The 18,600-nt window shown below is 45.2% G+C and overlaps 1 protein-coding gene across 7 annotated transcripts in view; it reads left to right on the top strand.

The window, feature by feature from the left end:
- The window catches only part of LOC112257629 (kinase suppressor of Ras 1), a 45,072-nt gene extending 26,840 nt beyond the window's left edge, over positions 1 to 18,232 (top strand). Inside the window, exons 3-22 of one of the 7 annotated variants that reach the window (XM_024431349.2) lie at positions 3,104 to 3,251; positions 3,522 to 4,017; positions 7,660 to 7,847; positions 8,730 to 8,799; positions 8,934 to 9,017; positions 9,169 to 9,230; positions 9,331 to 9,440; positions 9,558 to 9,720; positions 10,674 to 10,715; positions 11,105 to 11,153; positions 11,262 to 11,319; positions 11,394 to 11,684; positions 11,794 to 11,990; positions 12,105 to 12,201; positions 14,243 to 14,376; positions 14,478 to 14,609; positions 14,744 to 14,879; positions 15,127 to 15,260; positions 15,694 to 15,702; positions 16,430 to 16,985. In XM_024431349.2, coding sequence (XP_024287117.1) covers positions 3,104 to 3,251; positions 3,522 to 4,017; positions 7,660 to 7,847; positions 8,730 to 8,799; positions 8,934 to 9,017; positions 9,169 to 9,230; positions 9,331 to 9,440; positions 9,558 to 9,720; positions 10,674 to 10,715; positions 11,105 to 11,153; positions 11,262 to 11,319; positions 11,394 to 11,684; positions 11,794 to 11,990; positions 12,105 to 12,201; positions 14,243 to 14,376; positions 14,478 to 14,609; positions 14,744 to 14,879; positions 15,127 to 15,260; positions 15,694 to 15,700 — 2,598 coding nt within the window. In that variant the 3' untranslated portion in view covers positions 15,701 to 15,702; positions 16,430 to 16,985. Of the gene's footprint in view, positions 1 to 1,518; positions 1,653 to 3,103; positions 3,252 to 3,521; positions 4,018 to 7,659; positions 7,848 to 8,729; positions 8,800 to 8,933; positions 9,018 to 9,168; positions 9,231 to 9,330; positions 9,441 to 9,557; positions 9,721 to 10,673; positions 10,716 to 11,104; positions 11,154 to 11,261; positions 11,320 to 11,393; positions 11,685 to 11,793; positions 11,991 to 12,104; positions 12,202 to 14,242; positions 14,377 to 14,477; positions 14,610 to 14,743; positions 14,880 to 15,126; positions 15,261 to 15,693; positions 15,703 to 16,429 lie in introns of those variants that run through there. The other 6 variants (XM_024431351.2, XM_024431352.2, XM_024431346.2 and 3 more) reach the window with 6 other exon arrangements.
- Positions 18,233 to 18,600: the final 368 nt, after the last annotated feature.

Below are 18,600 nucleotides of genomic sequence, written 5' to 3' on the forward strand. Positions count from 1 at the left end.
GGTTGTGTTGGTTCATTATAATGAACTCCTGCCTTATGCACTTGTGTGGTTGCATTCACCCTTACACCATAACTATCACCCAGTCAAAATATACAGAAACCACTGGGCAGACAAGCAGGATGGTGGACATGATTGTCTGGAAGAAGCAATGTGCCAGCTCAATCCAAACAGGATAAAAGTGCACCGGAACAATCCAATGTTCACCTTGTGCGAGAGAGGTTTTTATGGTTATCAAAACTTCACGCCAGGGTAATAAGTCTTTACTTAAGTGTTTCTAAAATTCTGTATGGGAAAAATGAATGGTGTATAAACGATTGGAACCATTTCCCTGTTTGCACACTAGGTTTTATGGGTATTATGACACCTCCACTGTGAGGCTCTACAGCCACTACATCAAAAACATGTGTAACAGTATGCATTTTTGTCAGGCTAGACCATACAGCACTGAAAAGTTTGACTTGAAAAGTGATCTATTGAACAACTACCAAAAATGTACATTTACATGAGTCATAAAAATTAGCAGTTGATATTTCTGCCTATTGTATCTGTGTGTTTACAGGTCTAAATGTCTAAAATGTAAGATATTCTAAAGCTGTTTGTTTGTGTTGGTAGTGCAGACAATTGACTTCTCTTATGCCAAATTATTGTGTGCCTCCCCCAAATGTAACCACTTTTGCTGTAAAATATTTTTATACGATCATCCATTTATTTTTGGAAGACCTTTAGAGATCTGGAAAAGCATGGTTGCACTTGTTATACAACAGGTTGGAGTATCTCAAAAGCTAAAGCCCTTTTTGAAGATTGGCCACTAGCCTAACAAGCAAGGCTTTAAATCATGTTACATAACCAGCCAATCGGTGGAGCCTCTTGCAGGTCTGTGTGTATCTTATGGTCTTATGGTCTTAAGTAATGCCAAAAGCCTCATTGTGACAGCACTCCTGGAAGCCATCCAACTGGGTGAGCCTGCTTCTACACGTCAATGTAACCCAGACCCAACATATCCGAGAACTGCAAATGGTTTTTGTTACATGGAAAAGGAGTATTTTCTTGTCTTAGATACAGAATTTCCAGAAATATCTTCTTAGCTTGTTGAGGCTGGTGAGACAATGGTTTTAGCTCTGTAAGGTTACAGGGTTCATTCCCATCCACACAATGTGCTTCAGGCCAGCAGGGGCTCCTCCTGACTCTGTGATCACACCTGTGTTGAACTTGAGGGTTAGACCTGGCCAGTGAGTCACAGACTCTGGAGTAGCCAGGCTGACATCAGCACTTTATGGGGAGAAGGCGGACTGTAGCCCGCTGTAGTCACACCCACACACTTACCCCAACCCAGCCAGGTCCTCAGTATCACCTCTTCTCTCTGTGTCTCTGGCTACCTCACAGACTGACTGAGCTGTGTAGCTAGACCTGTACTGGAGGAGGCAGGGAGAGGGGTAGGGAGAGGAGGAAGGGAGGGAGGGGCAGGGAAGGACGAGCCAATGGCATGGCTAAGAGGGAGGGAGAGATGCCTGGATAGTGGGGTTATTCGTGGTGTGTGACTTGAGGGTTGTGGAAGTAGTGGATTCCTCTCGCTGGAATGAGTAGATCTCTTCATCTACAGTTTGTTAACTCTTCCCCATGGTATGTAAACAAAGCTACAGCTCAATAATTCAGTAAGTATATTTCAAATCAAACGTGTTTTATCCGGTTGTAATTTTATTTCTTTTCTGGAGGCAGAATTTTTTTTAAACTAAAATGGTACAGAAATAACATGGCTTTTCCTGCTGTTATGACCTTCATGCCATCTTAAAGCATCCAATTTTCAGCGGTGTGCCACTATTTTGCTCATTGGACATTGTCATTTCACACAGGACTGTGTTAGACAGCCTGCAGAGTGTTGGGTTTGTTTGTTTGTTTAGATGAAGGTTTCCTGATGGTCCTGATGACCAGTGGTGGTGATCCTGAAGCACTAGACCCAGCTGTTTTAGTGAATCTCTTCTCATTGTCATGTCTCCTGGTTGCACCTAACTGTGTTGGTTGTGTTTGTGCACATACTCACGGCTTGTCCTGAAGACATAGTTATTGGTTACAGCTCACCTTTGAGACATAGGGTGGTTCGGGGAGTCGGCAGGCGCTGGTAAAATAGGCTGTAATATAGAGGGTCGTCAACCCATAGATGAAGGGACAAAGGTATGTCTGAAGTACGGGCATAACAACTCATGTTAGACAGCATAATGTATATCCAGGTACACACTTTTAGAATGACACACTTCAAGAAGGTGACTGAAAGTCCTAAACCAATACAGGCTACAACTCACAGGCTTGTGAATCATTTCAATTCCAAAACTATTGCCACAATAGTTATGTTCTATTGACCATGGAATACATTTTCTCACCATTTTGCATTCATTTCTCATTTGTGTGGTGGATTTGAGTGCGCACAAGTAGACTGTGAGTGATGCACCGAGAAACTACTGGGAAAGGATGGTGTGTACTGTTTGTGACACAAACACAGTCACTCTGCTGTGCCACCACCAACTAATGGAATCAAATCTCTCTGTCTATTTCTAGCCAGAAGTTGGAGCATTGTTCAAAGACCGAGTTTCTTTGCTCTCCTCTAGGTGGACGGACCCAGGGGGCTTTGGCCAGTCAGTCAGTCAGTCTGTACTTGCTGGTCTCTGCTCCTGTTCTGGCCTGTCCTGTCCTGCTCTGTTGATATATCTGGAGATAGATGTCTGTCTGTGCTGGCTGCACACTGACACGGTCGCCAGGTGTACGTTGTTTCCTCTGACACATTGGTGCGACTGGCTTTCGGGTTAAGTGGGCACTGTGTCAAGAAGCTGTTCGGCTTTGCCTCTCCTGATCTTGGCCTCTCCCAAGTCCGTACTGGACTTGCAGAGATTCTGGGTTGAGACAAGACTGTATCTACCAATTGGATACCACGAAATTGGGGAGAAAAAGGGGTATACATTTTTTATTTTATAAAAAAAATGATCCGTGGTTATGTTGTATTTATCCGTGCTCTATCACGTTGTACTGTATGGAGAGGTCCGACTGGATAGTGTGTGGTGGTACTGATCACTCATCTCCTCCTGACCTTGTCTCTCTCTGCTCCTCTCGCCAGGCGGTGCCGGTGAAGCTGTCCTTGGATGCCTTGCTGCAGATGCCAGGTTCTCACGTGCGGGAGACCATGAGGAGACTGGGATCCAGTTTAGAGGAGTGTTCCAGGCTCAGCGCTGCCCTCTCCTGCCTGAAGAGCGCCACTGAATCAGGTGGGTGTCTGTCTGGCTGGCAGGCAGGCTGTCTCTGTCTGTCCGTCCCTTGGAGAATCTGCCTGATCTGACCTGTCTCTGTGGAGTTTTACTGACTATTAGTCTCAGCGCCAGGCTGGTTCTGCTCTATTAGCCCTGCCAGCAGCAGCAGGCTGCCACCCAGGGTAAGGTTATGTTGTAGGACAAAAGACACTAGGTTAAGGGGTTGTGGGGTGGAATGTGCTAGTATGACTAACAGGTCTGTAACCCTTTTCTGTGTCTCCCCTATAGATGGAGAGCTAAGAGAGGATGGGGGGCCCTGGTTCTCTGAGCCCACCCGGCGAGAAAGTGGCTCTCTGCTGCTGCCTCCCGACCAGCTGTTGGGAGGGATGGGGGGTCCAATGCGCCCCCACAGCCCCTCTCATCTAGCTCGGCCCCCCACCATCCCATCCACTCCCTCCACCCCCTGCACCGCCTGTGCCCATCCCCGGTCCTTCTACGTGTCTACAATGCCTGGTCCCGAGGCCCACGGGGCATACGTTTACGCTGACACCCCCTTCACAGACCCCTTCCCCCTCTCTGCCGCCCGACAGGGGCGACTCCACGGGCACACCTCCACCCCGCCCCTCACCCCGCCCTCCAAGAGACGCCACAGGCTGAAGCCCCCCTGCACCCCGCCGCCACCCTCGCGCAAGGTGCTGCACCTTCTGCCCAACATCACCCTGACCCGCAGCAAGAGCCACGAGTCCCAGCTGGGGAACCGCATCGAGGAGCCGCCAACCAACAAGTAGGTCACTTCTTGTTCCCGTGCCCTAGGCTTTGTGTGTGACTTCCAGTCCTTTATGACCTAGAGTAATCATGGTCGGCCCCTTGTCGAGACATTTCAAAAATTATTTTGCTTGCGTGTGTGAGGTCATTGTGACCTGTGTTTGGGCAGTTTTCCACACTGCTCAAAATCTTGGAACAGGGTTGAATATAGGACACGCCTCCACCCGATTATGATGTTACAACTGGATGTTTCAGGGCAGGGCTTTTCACACACACTTGTACTCACACACACACACCACATCCTGCCTGCTGCTGCCTTAATGTGTATACGGTCAGAGCTAATCCCCACAGATTCCCAGAGATAATGAGTAATGCCAAAACAGGAAGCTTTTTCTATGGCCTGATTCTCAAAGCAGGGCAAGACACACACATACAGTTTATTAAGTACACCACCCCCTTCACAGAAGCGTGGCCGTAGCTTGCTATATAAAGCAAGCAGGCAGACAGGCATCGAGACATTCAGTTAATGTTCAATTGAACGTTAGAATGGGCAAAACTAGTGACCTAAGCGACTTTGAGCGTGGTATGATCGTCAGTGCCAGGCACGCCGGATCCAGCATCTCAGAAACAGCCACCCTCCTGGGCTTTTCATGCACGACAGTGTCTAGGGTTCACCGAGAATGGGGGACAAACAAAAAACATCCAGTCAGCGGCAGTCCTGTGGGCCAAAACAGCTTGTTGATGTGTGAGGTCGAAGGAGAATGGAAAGAATTGTGCTGTTCTGGAAGCAAGCTTATAGGTGGGCCACAAAAAGACAAATAATGGCGCAGTACAACAGTGGTGTACAGAACAGAGTCTCGGAACTCACAACTTGTCCATCCTTGTCACGGATGGGATATTGCAGCAGATGACCACACCGGGTTACACTCCTATCAGCTCAAAACAAGAAGTGGCTCAAGAGGGCACGCGATCACCAACACTGGACAATTGAGGAGTGTAAAAACATTGCCTGAAACATGACAGCAAGTTCAGTTTACTTGAGTAGCCTGCGCAGTCCCCAGCCTCTTTGGGATGAGATGGAACGGGCTGTTGGCAGATTGAATGTACCGTCGTCCAATCTGCAGTAACTGGAACATTCCCGACATTTCCGAATGTCCCGAAGTAATTCAGGCTGTTCTGGAAGCAAAGGGGGTACTAGATGAGTGTACCTATTAAACACACATAAAGGGAAGGGAAGGACAATAATAAATTGTTACATAACAGTTTAGAATACCAGCACATATTGCCAGATGAAGGACTGGAGTCCTATCATATTGTACAAGTTTCAACTGATGATGTAGGCCTACACTATAAGGGATTGCTAACTTATCTAAACTCAGCAAATAAAGAAACGTCCTCTCACTGTCAACTGTGTTTAATGTCAGCAAACTTAACATGTGTAAATATTTGTATGAACATAAGATACAACAACTGGGACATAAACTGAACAAGACATGTGACTAACAGAAATGGCAAATATGTCCCTGAACAAAGGGTGTGTCAAAATTAAAAGTAACAGTCAGTATCTGGTGTGGCCACCAGCTGCATTAATTACTGTAGTAATGGACTGCACCTCCTCATGGACTGCACCAGACTGCACCAGATTTGCCTGTTTTTGCTGTGAGATGTTACCCCACTCTTCCACCAAGGCACCTGCAAGTTCCCGGGCATTTCTGGGGGGAATGGCCCTAGCCCTCACCCTCCGATCCAACAGGTCCCAGACGTGCTCGATGGGAATGAGATCCGGGCTCTTTGCTGGCCATGGCAGAACACTGACATTCCTGTCTTGCAGGAAATCACGCACAGAACGAGCAGTATGGCTGGTGGCATTGTCATGTCAGGATGAGCCTGCGGGAAGGGTACCACATGAGGGAGCAGGATGTGTTCCCTGTAACACACAGCGTTGAGATTGCCTGTAATGACAACAAACTCAGTCTGATGATGTGACACACTGCCCCTGATCATGACGGACCGCCAAATTGATCCCGCTCCAGAGTACAGGCCTCAGTGTATCCCCCATTCCTTCGACAATAAACGCAAATCCGACGATCACCCCTGGTGAGACAAAACTGCGACGGTGGGTTTGTGCCCATAGGCGACGTTGTTGCCGGTGATGTCTGGTGAGGACCTGCCTTACAACAGGCCTACAAGCCCTCAGTCCAGCCTCTCTCAGCCTATTGCGGACAGTCTGAGCACTGATGGAGGGATTGTGCATTCCTGTTGTAACTCGGGCAGTTGTTGTTGCCATCCTGTACCTATCTCGCAGGTGTGATGTTCGGATGTACCAATCCTGTGCAGGTGTTGTTACACTTGGTCTGCCACTGTGAGGACGATCAGCTGTCCATTCTGTCTCCCTGTAGGGCTGTCTTAGGCGTCTCACAGTACGGACATTGCAATTTATTGCCCTGGCCATATCTGCAGTCGTCATGCCTCCTTGCAGCATGCCTTAGGCACATTCACGCAGCTGAGCAGGGACCCTGGGCATCTTTCTTTTGGTGTTTTTCAGAGTCAGTAGAAAGGCCTCTTTAGTGTCCTAAGTTTTCATAACTGTGACCTTAATTGCCTACCGTCTGTAAGCTGTTAGTGTCTTAACGACCGTTCCACAGGTGCATGTTCATTAATTGTTTATGGTTCATTGAACAAGCATGGGAAACAGTGTTTAAACCCTTTACAATGAAGATCTGTGAAGTTATTTGGATTTTTACCAATTATCTTTGAAAGACAGGGTCCTGAAAAGGGGACGTTTCTTTTTTTTTCTGAGTTTACTAACGCATATCAGTAATATCCTGTTTGTAATGATGTTGCATTAGTGATGGAAAGCTCAGCCATAATGAAACCTGACTAGACAGAAGTATTTTAACAGGACTGATACTACAGCTTAACGATACATACATTATGTACATGTATATAGAAGTATACCCTATGACCCCAGACCTAGCCTGTGAGGACACTGATGAGTTTGAGCTGAGGCATAGGGAGTTACAGACAGACGTGGTCTTCTCCACTGTGTGGAGCCCAGAGAAAGCAGGCGTTCAGACAGTGGGGCTGTGTGCTTCTGGATCAGCCCTCTTTATTCCTGACCAGGAAGAGGATGCTAAGCCCTTTGGCCTGTGCTCTGCTAAGCTCTACTCCCCTGTGGTGGAGGGTGTGGCTCAGTCTTCCCTGTGTGCCTTTTTTATTTAATTGTATTGTCCTCCAAATGGCAGCAGGTAGCCTAGTGGTTAGAGCATTGGGCCAGTAACTGAAAGGTTGCTGGTTCAAATCCTGAGTCAACAAGGTGAAAAAATGTCTGTGTCCTTGAGCAAGGCACTTAACTCTAAAATTTACTCTGGATAAGAACGTCTGCTAAATTACTAAAATGTTCAATATATGTGTTGCTGAATCTCCTCTCTGCCAAGGCATGCTGCTACTGCCTCCCTTCCCACCCTGCCTGCCTCTCTGACACTTACATAACATTGTTCATACAGTATGTCCATTAAATAATTATCTGAAAGATGATCTGTATGGAGGCCCATTTTGGATTGTCATTGAGTAATCCAGTGTTGACTGTGTGTTGAGATGAGTGTGTGAGGGCAGCAGTGGGCCACTGTACTGACGTCCCAGCGTTCTTTGTTCCCCTCAGGTGTGCAAAGAAGAATAAGTTGTTCCTCAACGTTCAGATCAATGGGAATGGCTGTGAGGACTCACCCTCCCGTTCCCCCCACCGGTCTGCCCGCACCCCTGGGGTTTCCACCCCCGCCCCTGCCCCCGCCCCCTACACCCTACCTGGTACCCCCACCCTGATGGAGGAGCATTCATCCCACCTCAAGAGTGAGTACAAATACATTTTGACTTACCCCATTTAGGCTATATGTAAGGAATCTTCACTGAAATAGATTGGTAAATGCATGGTGAATTACTCAGATGAAATAGACCGTTTGTATGTGTGCTCTTTGTAAAGAGCCGAATGTATTTCCCAGTAGCTGGCTGTAGGATCACAGTAGCCGTCCCAGTCTGGCTCAAGAGTGTTTCTGTCAGTAGATTGCTAGGATTGTTCCATCTGAGTGCTGTGATGTGGGGGAGGGAGCGTTTTCTGTTCCATCGCTTCTAGAGAAATGACATTACTCTTCCAATTCATTCGACAGCTTAGAGAGAAATCTAACACTCCCACAAAGTTGTGTGTGTGCAGTTGCATGCGTGCCGTTTCGTGTCTGTAATGATTCATGTGTAGGAGCGTCACCTACCAAACCAACGTCATTAGGTCTCACTCAAATTCGTTTTCACTTGTAAAATGAACAGTAAATGTTTTTCATTGGTTTGGCACATAGTGTATTCGTCCATAATGATTCATGTGTAGGAGATTCACCTACCAAACCAACGTCATTAGGTCTCACACAAATTTGCTTTAACTTGTAAAATGAACAGTAAATATTTTTCATTGGATTGGCACATAGTGTGGCAAGTTGTAAGCAACATCAACACTTGGGTTGCAAAGTTCTGGGAATTTCCAGAAGTCTTCCAGCGGGTTATTTCTGGAAATCCTGGGAATTTTGGGAAAGGTAAAAACATTTTGCAATTCCCTAAGCACCAGTGATTTCATTTTGATAGTAGCCACAAAACTTCATAAATACATTGCCCTATTTGTGCTAATACTTCATTTTTAGGCAAATCCTCCTCTGTCTAGGTTCATTTGACATCTCTCTCTCTCTCCAGATAACATGGGGTTGCACCGTGGCTCCCCACAGGCGGTGAGGAGAGACATAGGCCTGGCCGTCACTCACAGGTTGGCAACTACCTCATGTCATACACCTTTAGGCCAGAGACTACCATGATACAAATGTCAAATATACTTTAAATCCACAGTATATAGAGCAAAAAAGGATTGATGGTTTAAGTAATTGAGGATTCTGTGTGAAGATTTTCCACCAAGTCGTGGCTGTCCCAGACATGTCAGGTCTGTCAGAAGAACATGATGTTTGGGGTGAAGTGTAAACACTGCAGGTGAGTGGAGTAAGGAGAGGGAGGAGTCTCTGAGATGTTCTGGTGTTGGATTGTTCTGGTGTCTCTACGATGCAAAAAAAATACAACTTCATCTTCTTTTGGTGATCAGTTGTTCTCTACTGTTCTCTGATTGGTGGTTTCCTGTCTGCAGGTTAAAGTGCCATAACAAGTGTACTAAAGAAGCTCCCTCCTGCAGAATCTCTTTCCTGCCAAGTAAGCCCTTTCTTGCTTCTCATGTTCATCCATGGATTCATGGTTTACCCATTTTGATTCAACAAGCATTAGTGTAATGGTCCCAATCTCTTCTTTCCAGTCACCAAAATACGGAGGACTGAGTCTGTGCCGTCTGACATCAACAACCCTGTGGACCGGCCATTAGAGACACCACAGTTTGGCACACTGCCAAAGGCCATCACCAAAAAGGTAGATATTGGATATTACATCACACCTTTGATGATAATGATATGCATGGTGCTGTTAGGACAGACAAGTGTGTTATTGACTCTGATCAGTGTGTATTTCTTCTTCTCCTTCGGTCAGGATCACCCCCCTGCGCTGAACCAGTTGGACTCCAGTAGTAACCCATCCTCCACCACCTCCTCCACACCCTCCTCCCCTGCCCCTTTCCAGAACCCTCCCAGTGCCACCCCGCCCCCCAACTCCTCGCCCAAGGTCCACCGGGACAACCGCTTCCACTTCCCAGGTAGGTCCCTGACCGTCACTCACATGCCTATGCAAATACAGAAACACACACAATCACCTCAACATATACACACAATCACCTCAACATATACACACAATCACCTCAACATATACACACAATCACCTCAACATATACACACAATCACCTCAACATATACACACAATCACCTCAACATATACACACAATCACCTCAACATATACACACAATCACCTCAACATATACACACAATCACCTCAACATATACACACAATCACCTCAACATATACACACAATCACCTCAACATATACACACAATCACCTCAACATATACACACAATCACCTCAACAAACACACACAATCACCTCAACATATACACACAATCACCTCAACATATACACACAATCACCTCAACATATACACACAATCACCTCAACATATACACACAATCACCTCAACATATACACACAATCACCTCAACATATACACACAATCACCTCAACATATACACACAATCACCTCAACATATACACACAATCACCTCAACATATACACACAATCACCTCAACATATACACACAATCACCTGGAGTGTCTCCCTTTATCTCTCTCACACTCTCTCACATGCAAACACACAAATGAATATACACACATGCAAACACACAAATTGATATACACTTAACCACACAAGCATGTCCACTGCACAAAAATAAGCCAGCATACTCCCACTATCAAAGTGCATGCTTGCATTGTGTTCTTGATTACACAGAAGGTCTCCCTGAGTCACATTTCCTGTTTAGCGAATGTGGAATGGAATGGCCGGGCAGGAGTGGTCGTCCTCCCTCTCTTTCCCTCTCTGCATTAATACCACTCCTCAGAGGGGTGGGAGTGACTGGGGTTATTTTAACGGCTACTCTAACCCAGAGTCTCTCTCTCCACTCCATGCTTGTTGGTTCTTCCCTGTCTTTTCCCTAAGCTGCCTGCTACTTTCAGCATAGACAGCAGTTTATCTTCCCTGGTGAGTTTACAGTACGGTCCCAGACAGACTGTTGTGCTGTGCTCACACCTGCCCACGTCCCCAGCCTTGTCAATTCTCTCTATCTCCTGCATGTACTCACAGGCTTAGTGAATTACATGACAAAGTTGTGCATTTGTGAATGTTTTAGAGTAATGTGTTGTGTGATATTTAGACTGCATTGTCTCATGTGGAGATGGATCTCTCTGCCACCTGCTGGGGAGTTTGGGAATTGCATGTCTCGTTATGGTGGATGTTGTCAACACATTGCTATGGCAAAGTGACAATATAAGTGGGCAAAGAAACTACATGAGGGATGCAATTTTGTCTTTACAAGCAAAAAGCCACATGAATTTTTATTACATACTGAACATTTGTATTTTTTCTCCCAGATGTGTCCAGTTCTTCTACGTTGCACTCTGAAGCCCTCCATGACACAGTGTAAGGCTTTCCTGTCTATTTAATTTATCAATAGTGTTTTAATGGTACATTACTCGGCATACTCAGCATACTCTGACATTGTGACTGTGGTTTACCCTGTCCCAACAGTGAGACTGAACCAGCAGATGACATACACTTTGAACTGGCCGAGGATGAGGACGGAGAGGTAAAAACTGAGTATGTGCGTGCAAAGTAACTGAGACACATGCCCAAAACCCAACATGCATGAATGTCCTACAGGAGGAAGAGGAGGAGGTGGTTGAACCTGAGATCGACCCAGACCCAGTAGTGGAGGAGGAAGATGAGGAGGAGGAGGAAGATGATGATGAGGAAGATGAAGATGGGGGTGGGAGTGAGATGAATGGGGGTTCGGATGGTGAGTGTGATGGTGATGAGTTGGATGACCTGCCCAACTCAAGGGGAGGTCGCTGGAAAGGCCCCATCTCCCGTAAGGCCAGCCAGACCAGTGTCTACTTGCAGGAGTGGGACATCCCCTTCGAACAGCTGGACCTGGGAGAGCTCATTGGGAAGGTGATCTAAAATATAGAATGAGCTATATTTGCATCAAACTATCATTGTTTTCAGTTTTAAACCCATTTAAAGTGTGTTTCTCAAACTGTCATTAAATCACTCACTCCAGGGCCGTTGGGGCAAGGTGCATAAGGGCCGTTGGCATGGGGAGGTGGCCATCAGGCTGCTGGAGATAGATGGGAACAACCAGGACCACCTGAAGCTGTTTAAGAAGGAGGTGATGAACTACAGACAGACCCGTCATGAGAACGTGGTCCTCTTCATGGGGGCCTGCATGGCCCCGCCCCACCTCGCCATCATCACCAGGTAGGAGGGGCTAAATCGCATCTAGAATAATAACTTATCCCTTTGTTATATTCAGTCAACCATAGCTGTTGTTTATTTGTTTAGTTCCATGTGTTAATTCAAGTGTTTCTCTAGTTTCTGTAAAGGGAGGACATTATACTCTGTCGTTCGAGACACCAAAAACACACTGGATATAAACAAGACGAGGCAAATTGCTCAAGAAATTGTAAAGGTAACTTCTTTCCCTGTTCAATACTTTCACGTGTGTGTGTGTGTGTGTGTGTGTGTGTGTGTGTGTGTGTGTGTGTGTGTGTGTGTGTGTGTGTGTGTGTGTGTGTGTGTGTGTGTGTGTGTTATTTATATATACACACACTAACCAACAAAAGAAATGCAACATGCAACAATTTCAATGAGTTACTGTTCATTTAAGGAAATCAGTCTATTGAAATAAATTAATTAGGTCCTAATCTATGGATTTCACATGACTGATAATACAGATATGCATCTGTTGGTCACAGATATCTTTTAAAAAAAGTAGGGGCGTGGATCAGAACCTGTCAGTATCTGGTGTGACCACCATTTGCTTCATGCAACGCGACATGTCCTTCGCATAGAGTTGATCAGTCTGTTGATTGTGGCCTGTGGAATGTTGTCCACTCCTCTTCAATGGCTGTGCGAGGTTGCTGGATATTTGCAGGAACTGGAACACGCTGTCGTAAAGTCGATCCAGAGCATCCCACACGTGCTCAATGGGTGACATGTCTGGTGAGTATGCAGGCCATGGAAGAACTGGGACATTTTCAGCTTCCAGGAATTGTGTACAGATCCTTGCGACATGGGGCCGTGCGTTATCATGCTGAAACATGAGGTGATGGCAGTGGATGAATGACACGACAATGTGCCTCAGGATCTCGTCACGGTATCTCTGTGCATTCAAATTGCCATCGATAAAATGCAATTGTGTTTGTTGTCCAAAGCTTGTGCCTGCCGACCATGGGGCACTGATTGTTAGGTTCTTATTTTTCAGAGTAAATAACTCCGACACTAGAGAAGCTTTAACCAAGTTTAATCGTCCCCAAAGGTTCTGTACAGATGAAATCAGACAGCAAAGATTTCAGACTTCACAGTTTATATTGGTCCTACTTAAGACTACCAATCCTACCAATCCTTACATTTTTGGCTCTACAGGAAGCTAATAAAGAGGGTAACAGGATTCCAAACATTTATTACTCTCTTAAGAGAATCTGTCCTCACCTCCTGACCTCAGACGCTCTTTCATCTAATACACAGATGTCCATCTGTCTCCCCTGTATCAACACATCGCTCTCCTCTCCTCCATCAGACACATTCCAAAGACTTCTTCTTTCTTCTGGGAACCATTAACTTCTAACATAACCCAGTCTCTTTCATTTCCTATCATTCGTTTAATATCTCAATGTTCAAAGTTTAGCCGATTCCAACAAGTTGAAACAGGGATTCATCTGTGAAGAGTACACTTCTCCAGCATGCCAGTGGCCATCAAAGGTGAGCATTTTCCCACTGAAGTCGTTTACGATGGCGAACTGCAGTCAGGTCAAGACCCTGGTGAGGACGACGAGCACGCAGTGGAGCTTCCCTGAGACGATTCCTGACAGTTTGTGCCGAAATTTGTTGGTTGTACAAACCCACAGTTTCATCAGCTGTCCAGGTGGCTGGTCTCAGACGATCCAGCAGGTGAAGAAGCCGAATGTGGAGGTCCTGGGCTGGCATTGTTACACATGGTTTGTGGTTGTGAGGCCGGTTAGACCTACTGCCAAATTCTCTAAAACAACGTTGGAGGCGGCTTATGTAGAGAAATGAACATTCAAGTATCTGGCAACATCTCAGGTGGACATTCCTGCAATCAGTATGCCAATTGCATGCTCCCTCAAAACTTGAGACATCTGTGGCATTTTGTAATGACAAAACTGCACATTTTAGTGGCCTTTTGTTGTCCCCAGCACCTGTGTAATGATCATGCCATTTAATCATCTTCTTGATATGCCACACCTGTCAGGTGGATGGATTATCTTGGCAAGGGAGAAATGCTCACTAACAGGGATGTAAACTCATTTGTGCACAACATTTGAGAGAACTAATATTTTTTGTGTGTATGGAACATTCCTGGGATCTTTTATTTCAGCTCATGAAACATTTAACCAACACTTTACATGTTGCGTTTATATTTTTGTTCAGTATAAATGTGTAATGTATATTTAGTCTATGTCCTTATTTACATCCTTCAATCTACACAGGGAATGGGCTATCTGCATGCCAAAGGCATTGTCCACAAGGACTTGAAGTCGAAGAACGTCTTTCATGACACCAATAAAGTGATTATTACAGACTTTGGTCTGTTTGGAATCTCTGGAGTGGTTCAGGAGGGGAGGTAAGGACTCTGCATATTGGTTCCTACAGCTATCGTCTCAGCTGGTAGATGCTCAGTGGGTGACTGTGTGTGTGTGTGTGTGTGTGTGTCTTGCTTCACAGGCGAGACAATGAGCTGAAGCTTCCACATGGCTGGATCTGTTACCTGGCGCCAGAGATCGTACGCAGGATGAGCCCTGGAAACAATGAGGACCGCCTGCCATTCTCCAACGCTGCAGACGTCTACGCCTTTGGGTATGATCTTAGCACATTCTGAAGTACCTTTTCTTTATCATTGGTAGCACAATGTTTTTTTCTCTCTGAGACTGCATGAGTTTACAGTTAACTGGCTCTGGGGAATGACCATATTGCTGGTTGCCCCCTTTTAGCACCATTTGGTACGAGCTCCAAGCCAGGGACTGGCCTATCACCAACCAGCCTGTGGAGGCTACCATCTGGCAGGTGGGGAGTGGTGAGGGCATCAAGAAGGTCCTGGCAGAGATCAGCCTGGGAAAGGAGGTCACGGTGAGTGGAGGGGTGAAGCACCTCTGTGTGCCAGATCACATTGTGGTGGAATCATGCAGAGATCTATGCACATTAAAAAAAATGTATCCTCGTGGTGCAGGTGAAGATATTTTCTAGGCGAATGCTATGTTTTTACGGGATGACCTTGTTAGAATAGAGGAGACATTAAAGCTGAGTACAGGATAAATCTCTGCATTGTGTTGGCACAAACTAAAGACATTAATAGCTCCTGTGTATGTGTGTGCAGGAGATCCTGTCTGCCTGCTGGGCCTATGACCTGAGGGAGCGGCCCACCTTCACCCAGCTGGCTGACATGCTGGAGAAGTTGCCCAAACTCAACCGGAGACTGTCCCACCCTGGACACTTCTGGAAGTCTGCAGAGTACGTATCCTAGAGGTGGAGGTAGAGGTAGAAGCATGGGAGGAGTATATGTCCTGCCTGCCCTGAGATGCACTCTGACCCCTGACTGGGCTCTGACTCGTCTGGAATGGACTTATGTATAAAACAAAGGGGTTCAACTGAAGGCTTGTAAAGGATGACCCCCAGATTGCTGTGAGGTATTAGGCCCACTGATGTAAAACTAATGGGGACCAGGCAGGGTATGCCTGAGTAGATTCTTGGTAGTAGTTTATGTTCATAATATTCATGAGCCACATTAGCATCTGATGGTCCACTGCAAATACATTGACCCCTGTAATATGAGGGACGGTGATTTCTAATGGTGAATCGTTTATCATTTAGAAATGAACCGAATGTGATGCTAAGGGAATGTTCTTTGTTTTATCTTCTGCTTTCCAAACTCTATCTCCCCCAGGATGTGACTGTGAGTTGAATGCACTTTTGTGTTTAAAGCATTGTTTTGTCCCACCCTTTTCTGGACTATTGCCTGACCTGCTCTGTACCCCTACATCTCCACACCCCTCTCCTCTTCTCATATGTTTGATATACAGTACCTGGTCCAGATTTCTCTCCACCTCTCCTACCATCTCTCTCCTGCTCGTTCTCTGTAACTTCCTCATTCACTACATACTGCATGTCTGTCACTCAAAGGCCCATGGGGGGAGTCTTCTCTCACATGAACCTGTTGTCCAGTAACCGCCACCATCAGTTCAACAACTCTCTGCTAGTGGAACTGGCTTGGCTACTGGTCTTCTGTTTGTATTCAAACACACGCTGGCCTCTTCTAACATGATCAGGAATGATACCACAGATGCCCCAACAAAGTCTGCCTGCATAGCATGCCAGAGCTTGAATGGGAAGAGAAGCACTTACCAGCTTGCATGGTGTTTGCCATGGTCTGTTGGGACACTTTGCATGGGCTTGTGAATCCAGAAAAAGCTTTCTGTGAGAAAGCTCATCTGAGTTTTCTGCGATACAGAAATCTGGACCCTTGTTTCATGTTGAAGTATTTACCTGTCTACTCTACTGCACTGGTCTTATTCTCTCTTAATGTTACACCTGTTAGCATAGTTTCACCAACAGTCTCTAACCTCCCATGTTTTCCTTTGTTCTCTCTCTCTCTCTTTGTGTTTTCTGTCTTCCTAATATAGGTTGTAGCCGTCACTATGAAATATAAGCAATGCAAAACAAACAAAGCCTGGGTCTGCCTTGCATGCTCCTGAAATCCTTAACTCTTAGGATTGATCAAAACATTGACTCTGCCTGATAGAGACACTGCTTCCACTAACCCACAGCCTGATCTTCCATGTCTATTAAACTGTAGTGTTTGGTTGTATGGGAGTGAAGGGTGCTGGACTGAGGTAGTGCTTCGCTACCTCCCCTCAACTTTCCTTCCTTCATCTCAAAACTTCTTGCCTTCATTTTTATTTTATTTATTTTTTGCTTTTTGGACTATCTGAGACTTGTGACTAACTGGTTTGTGGTGTCTGTGATAAGACTGACTGGTGTGCTGTGGCCTGTGCCTGGTGGCTGACGGCTGCTCTGCTGTGTTCTGCTCCGTCTGCAGCCTGCCCTGCTCTCTCTCCTCTCTGTGCTGCTGTGATGTGGTTCTTCCTGCTGGGGGCTCCCAGACGACGCGGCCCAGAAACACTCCGTGGGCCAAAACAATGGTTTTAACTCCTATCACAAATGTACCTCTGCATTCACTCCCTCCTCTTTTCTCATTGTGGTCTTGATGCTTCAGGCTGCTTGAGTGATGTAATCCAACTGCCTCTTGATTCTTACCCCTCAGCTCTCTGCAGTTATTTGATGGCATGCGCTGTGACACTGTCATCGTGCTGGCCCATGTCTGCCTTCTGGTCACTCGCTACCTGTACACATTATTTCAGCAGGAGAAAAAACTATAAGAAACAAACTATCACCTTTGGTTGTTGGTTCCTATTTAAAGTAATCATTTTTGTAGTGTTTATTATTTTGTTACATGAAATTTGAAAGCACAAAGGTCTCAGGAGTTGGGAGAGCATGATTTAATTGACTCTTGTCTCCGTGTTGCTTGTTTGAGTAGAATCTGATGAAACCATACATTTGAAAACGGCTCGGTGCATGAATGACGAATGAATATGTTGACAGTTCACAGGTGTCAGCATGCAATGGGACCTTCCTCTCATCATCTCACTACCCACTGGAAATGGAATTATGTTGGTTATGTATGACTGAAGGTATGTGATGATGAAGTGAGTGCCCTGATTATTAAAAGGCATAAGAGGATGCCACAGGGAAGCAGGAGATGCCTTCTATCAGCCTGTGAGTGGTGTAGAGGTAGACCATTCAAGTAGTTTAGTAGAGTCATTTACAGTGCAAAAATAATAGAACAAGAGCCTGGTGCAAAAGTATCCGCTAATTTACTCCTTAAACATGACCTTTTGTGCGTGCTTGTGTGTATTATGTTTGTGATTGCTTGCCTCAGTTGGTGTGCCTGTATTTGTGTTTGTTTGTGAGTGTATGTGCGAGTGAGTGTATTGTATTGTATTGGAACATGCAGGGTTGATTTAGTGAAAGACTGCAGTAAATGTTATATTGACGATATCAGTGCTATCTAAGATAGACATGTATATACATTATTTAATGTACAGCTAATTAACACAATTGTAATATTTGTACAAACATTTTATATGTACTATACATCATTGCATTTTTAAATAGGTACTGCCCCCCTATTACAGATGTATATATCTTTATATTTTTTCATGTACAAAATACTGTAAAAATACTGTACATTTTTTTTGAATGTTTTTTATGTCATGTAAAAAATCATATTTTTGTATTGCATGTGGCTACCATTCTGTAAACACAGTTTCTGTTTTCATCCTTGAAAGAAAATCAAATGAAGCTTGTCATGTGAAAATGTATGTTTGAGCTGAATTTAATAAAGTATTTTAGTTATGCTATGCACAGTTATATTTCCGGTTAGTTTTCACCAAATATATTTAGAACTACTCCCTTTCTCTGTGGTATCACTGGTAACTTGATCTGTGCCCTTGGTGTGATATGGTAATCATTAACACAAGATATGATGGAATAAGGACATTAGGCCATAAAAACTCATATCTACTGATTCACTTATCTGCACACTAGTGTAGTATGTTTCATTCAAATGACTTTTTATTTGGTGTGTATTTGTGGTTTAGTTTATGTAGCCACTTCCCAATTCATCAAGGATCTCATTGTTTATGTTTAAATAGTATAGAGAATACATTATTATTATAATAAATAACAGACACCATAGATATACTGTATGTTTGAGGGCACATGCAAAATCAGA

This window comes from Oncorhynchus tshawytscha, linkage group LG09, assembly GCF_018296145.1.
Source record: "Oncorhynchus tshawytscha isolate Ot180627B linkage group LG09, Otsh_v2.0, whole genome shotgun sequence".
In the NCBI taxonomy this organism is placed as follows: Eukaryota; Metazoa; Chordata; class Actinopteri; order Salmoniformes; family Salmonidae; genus Oncorhynchus; species Oncorhynchus tshawytscha.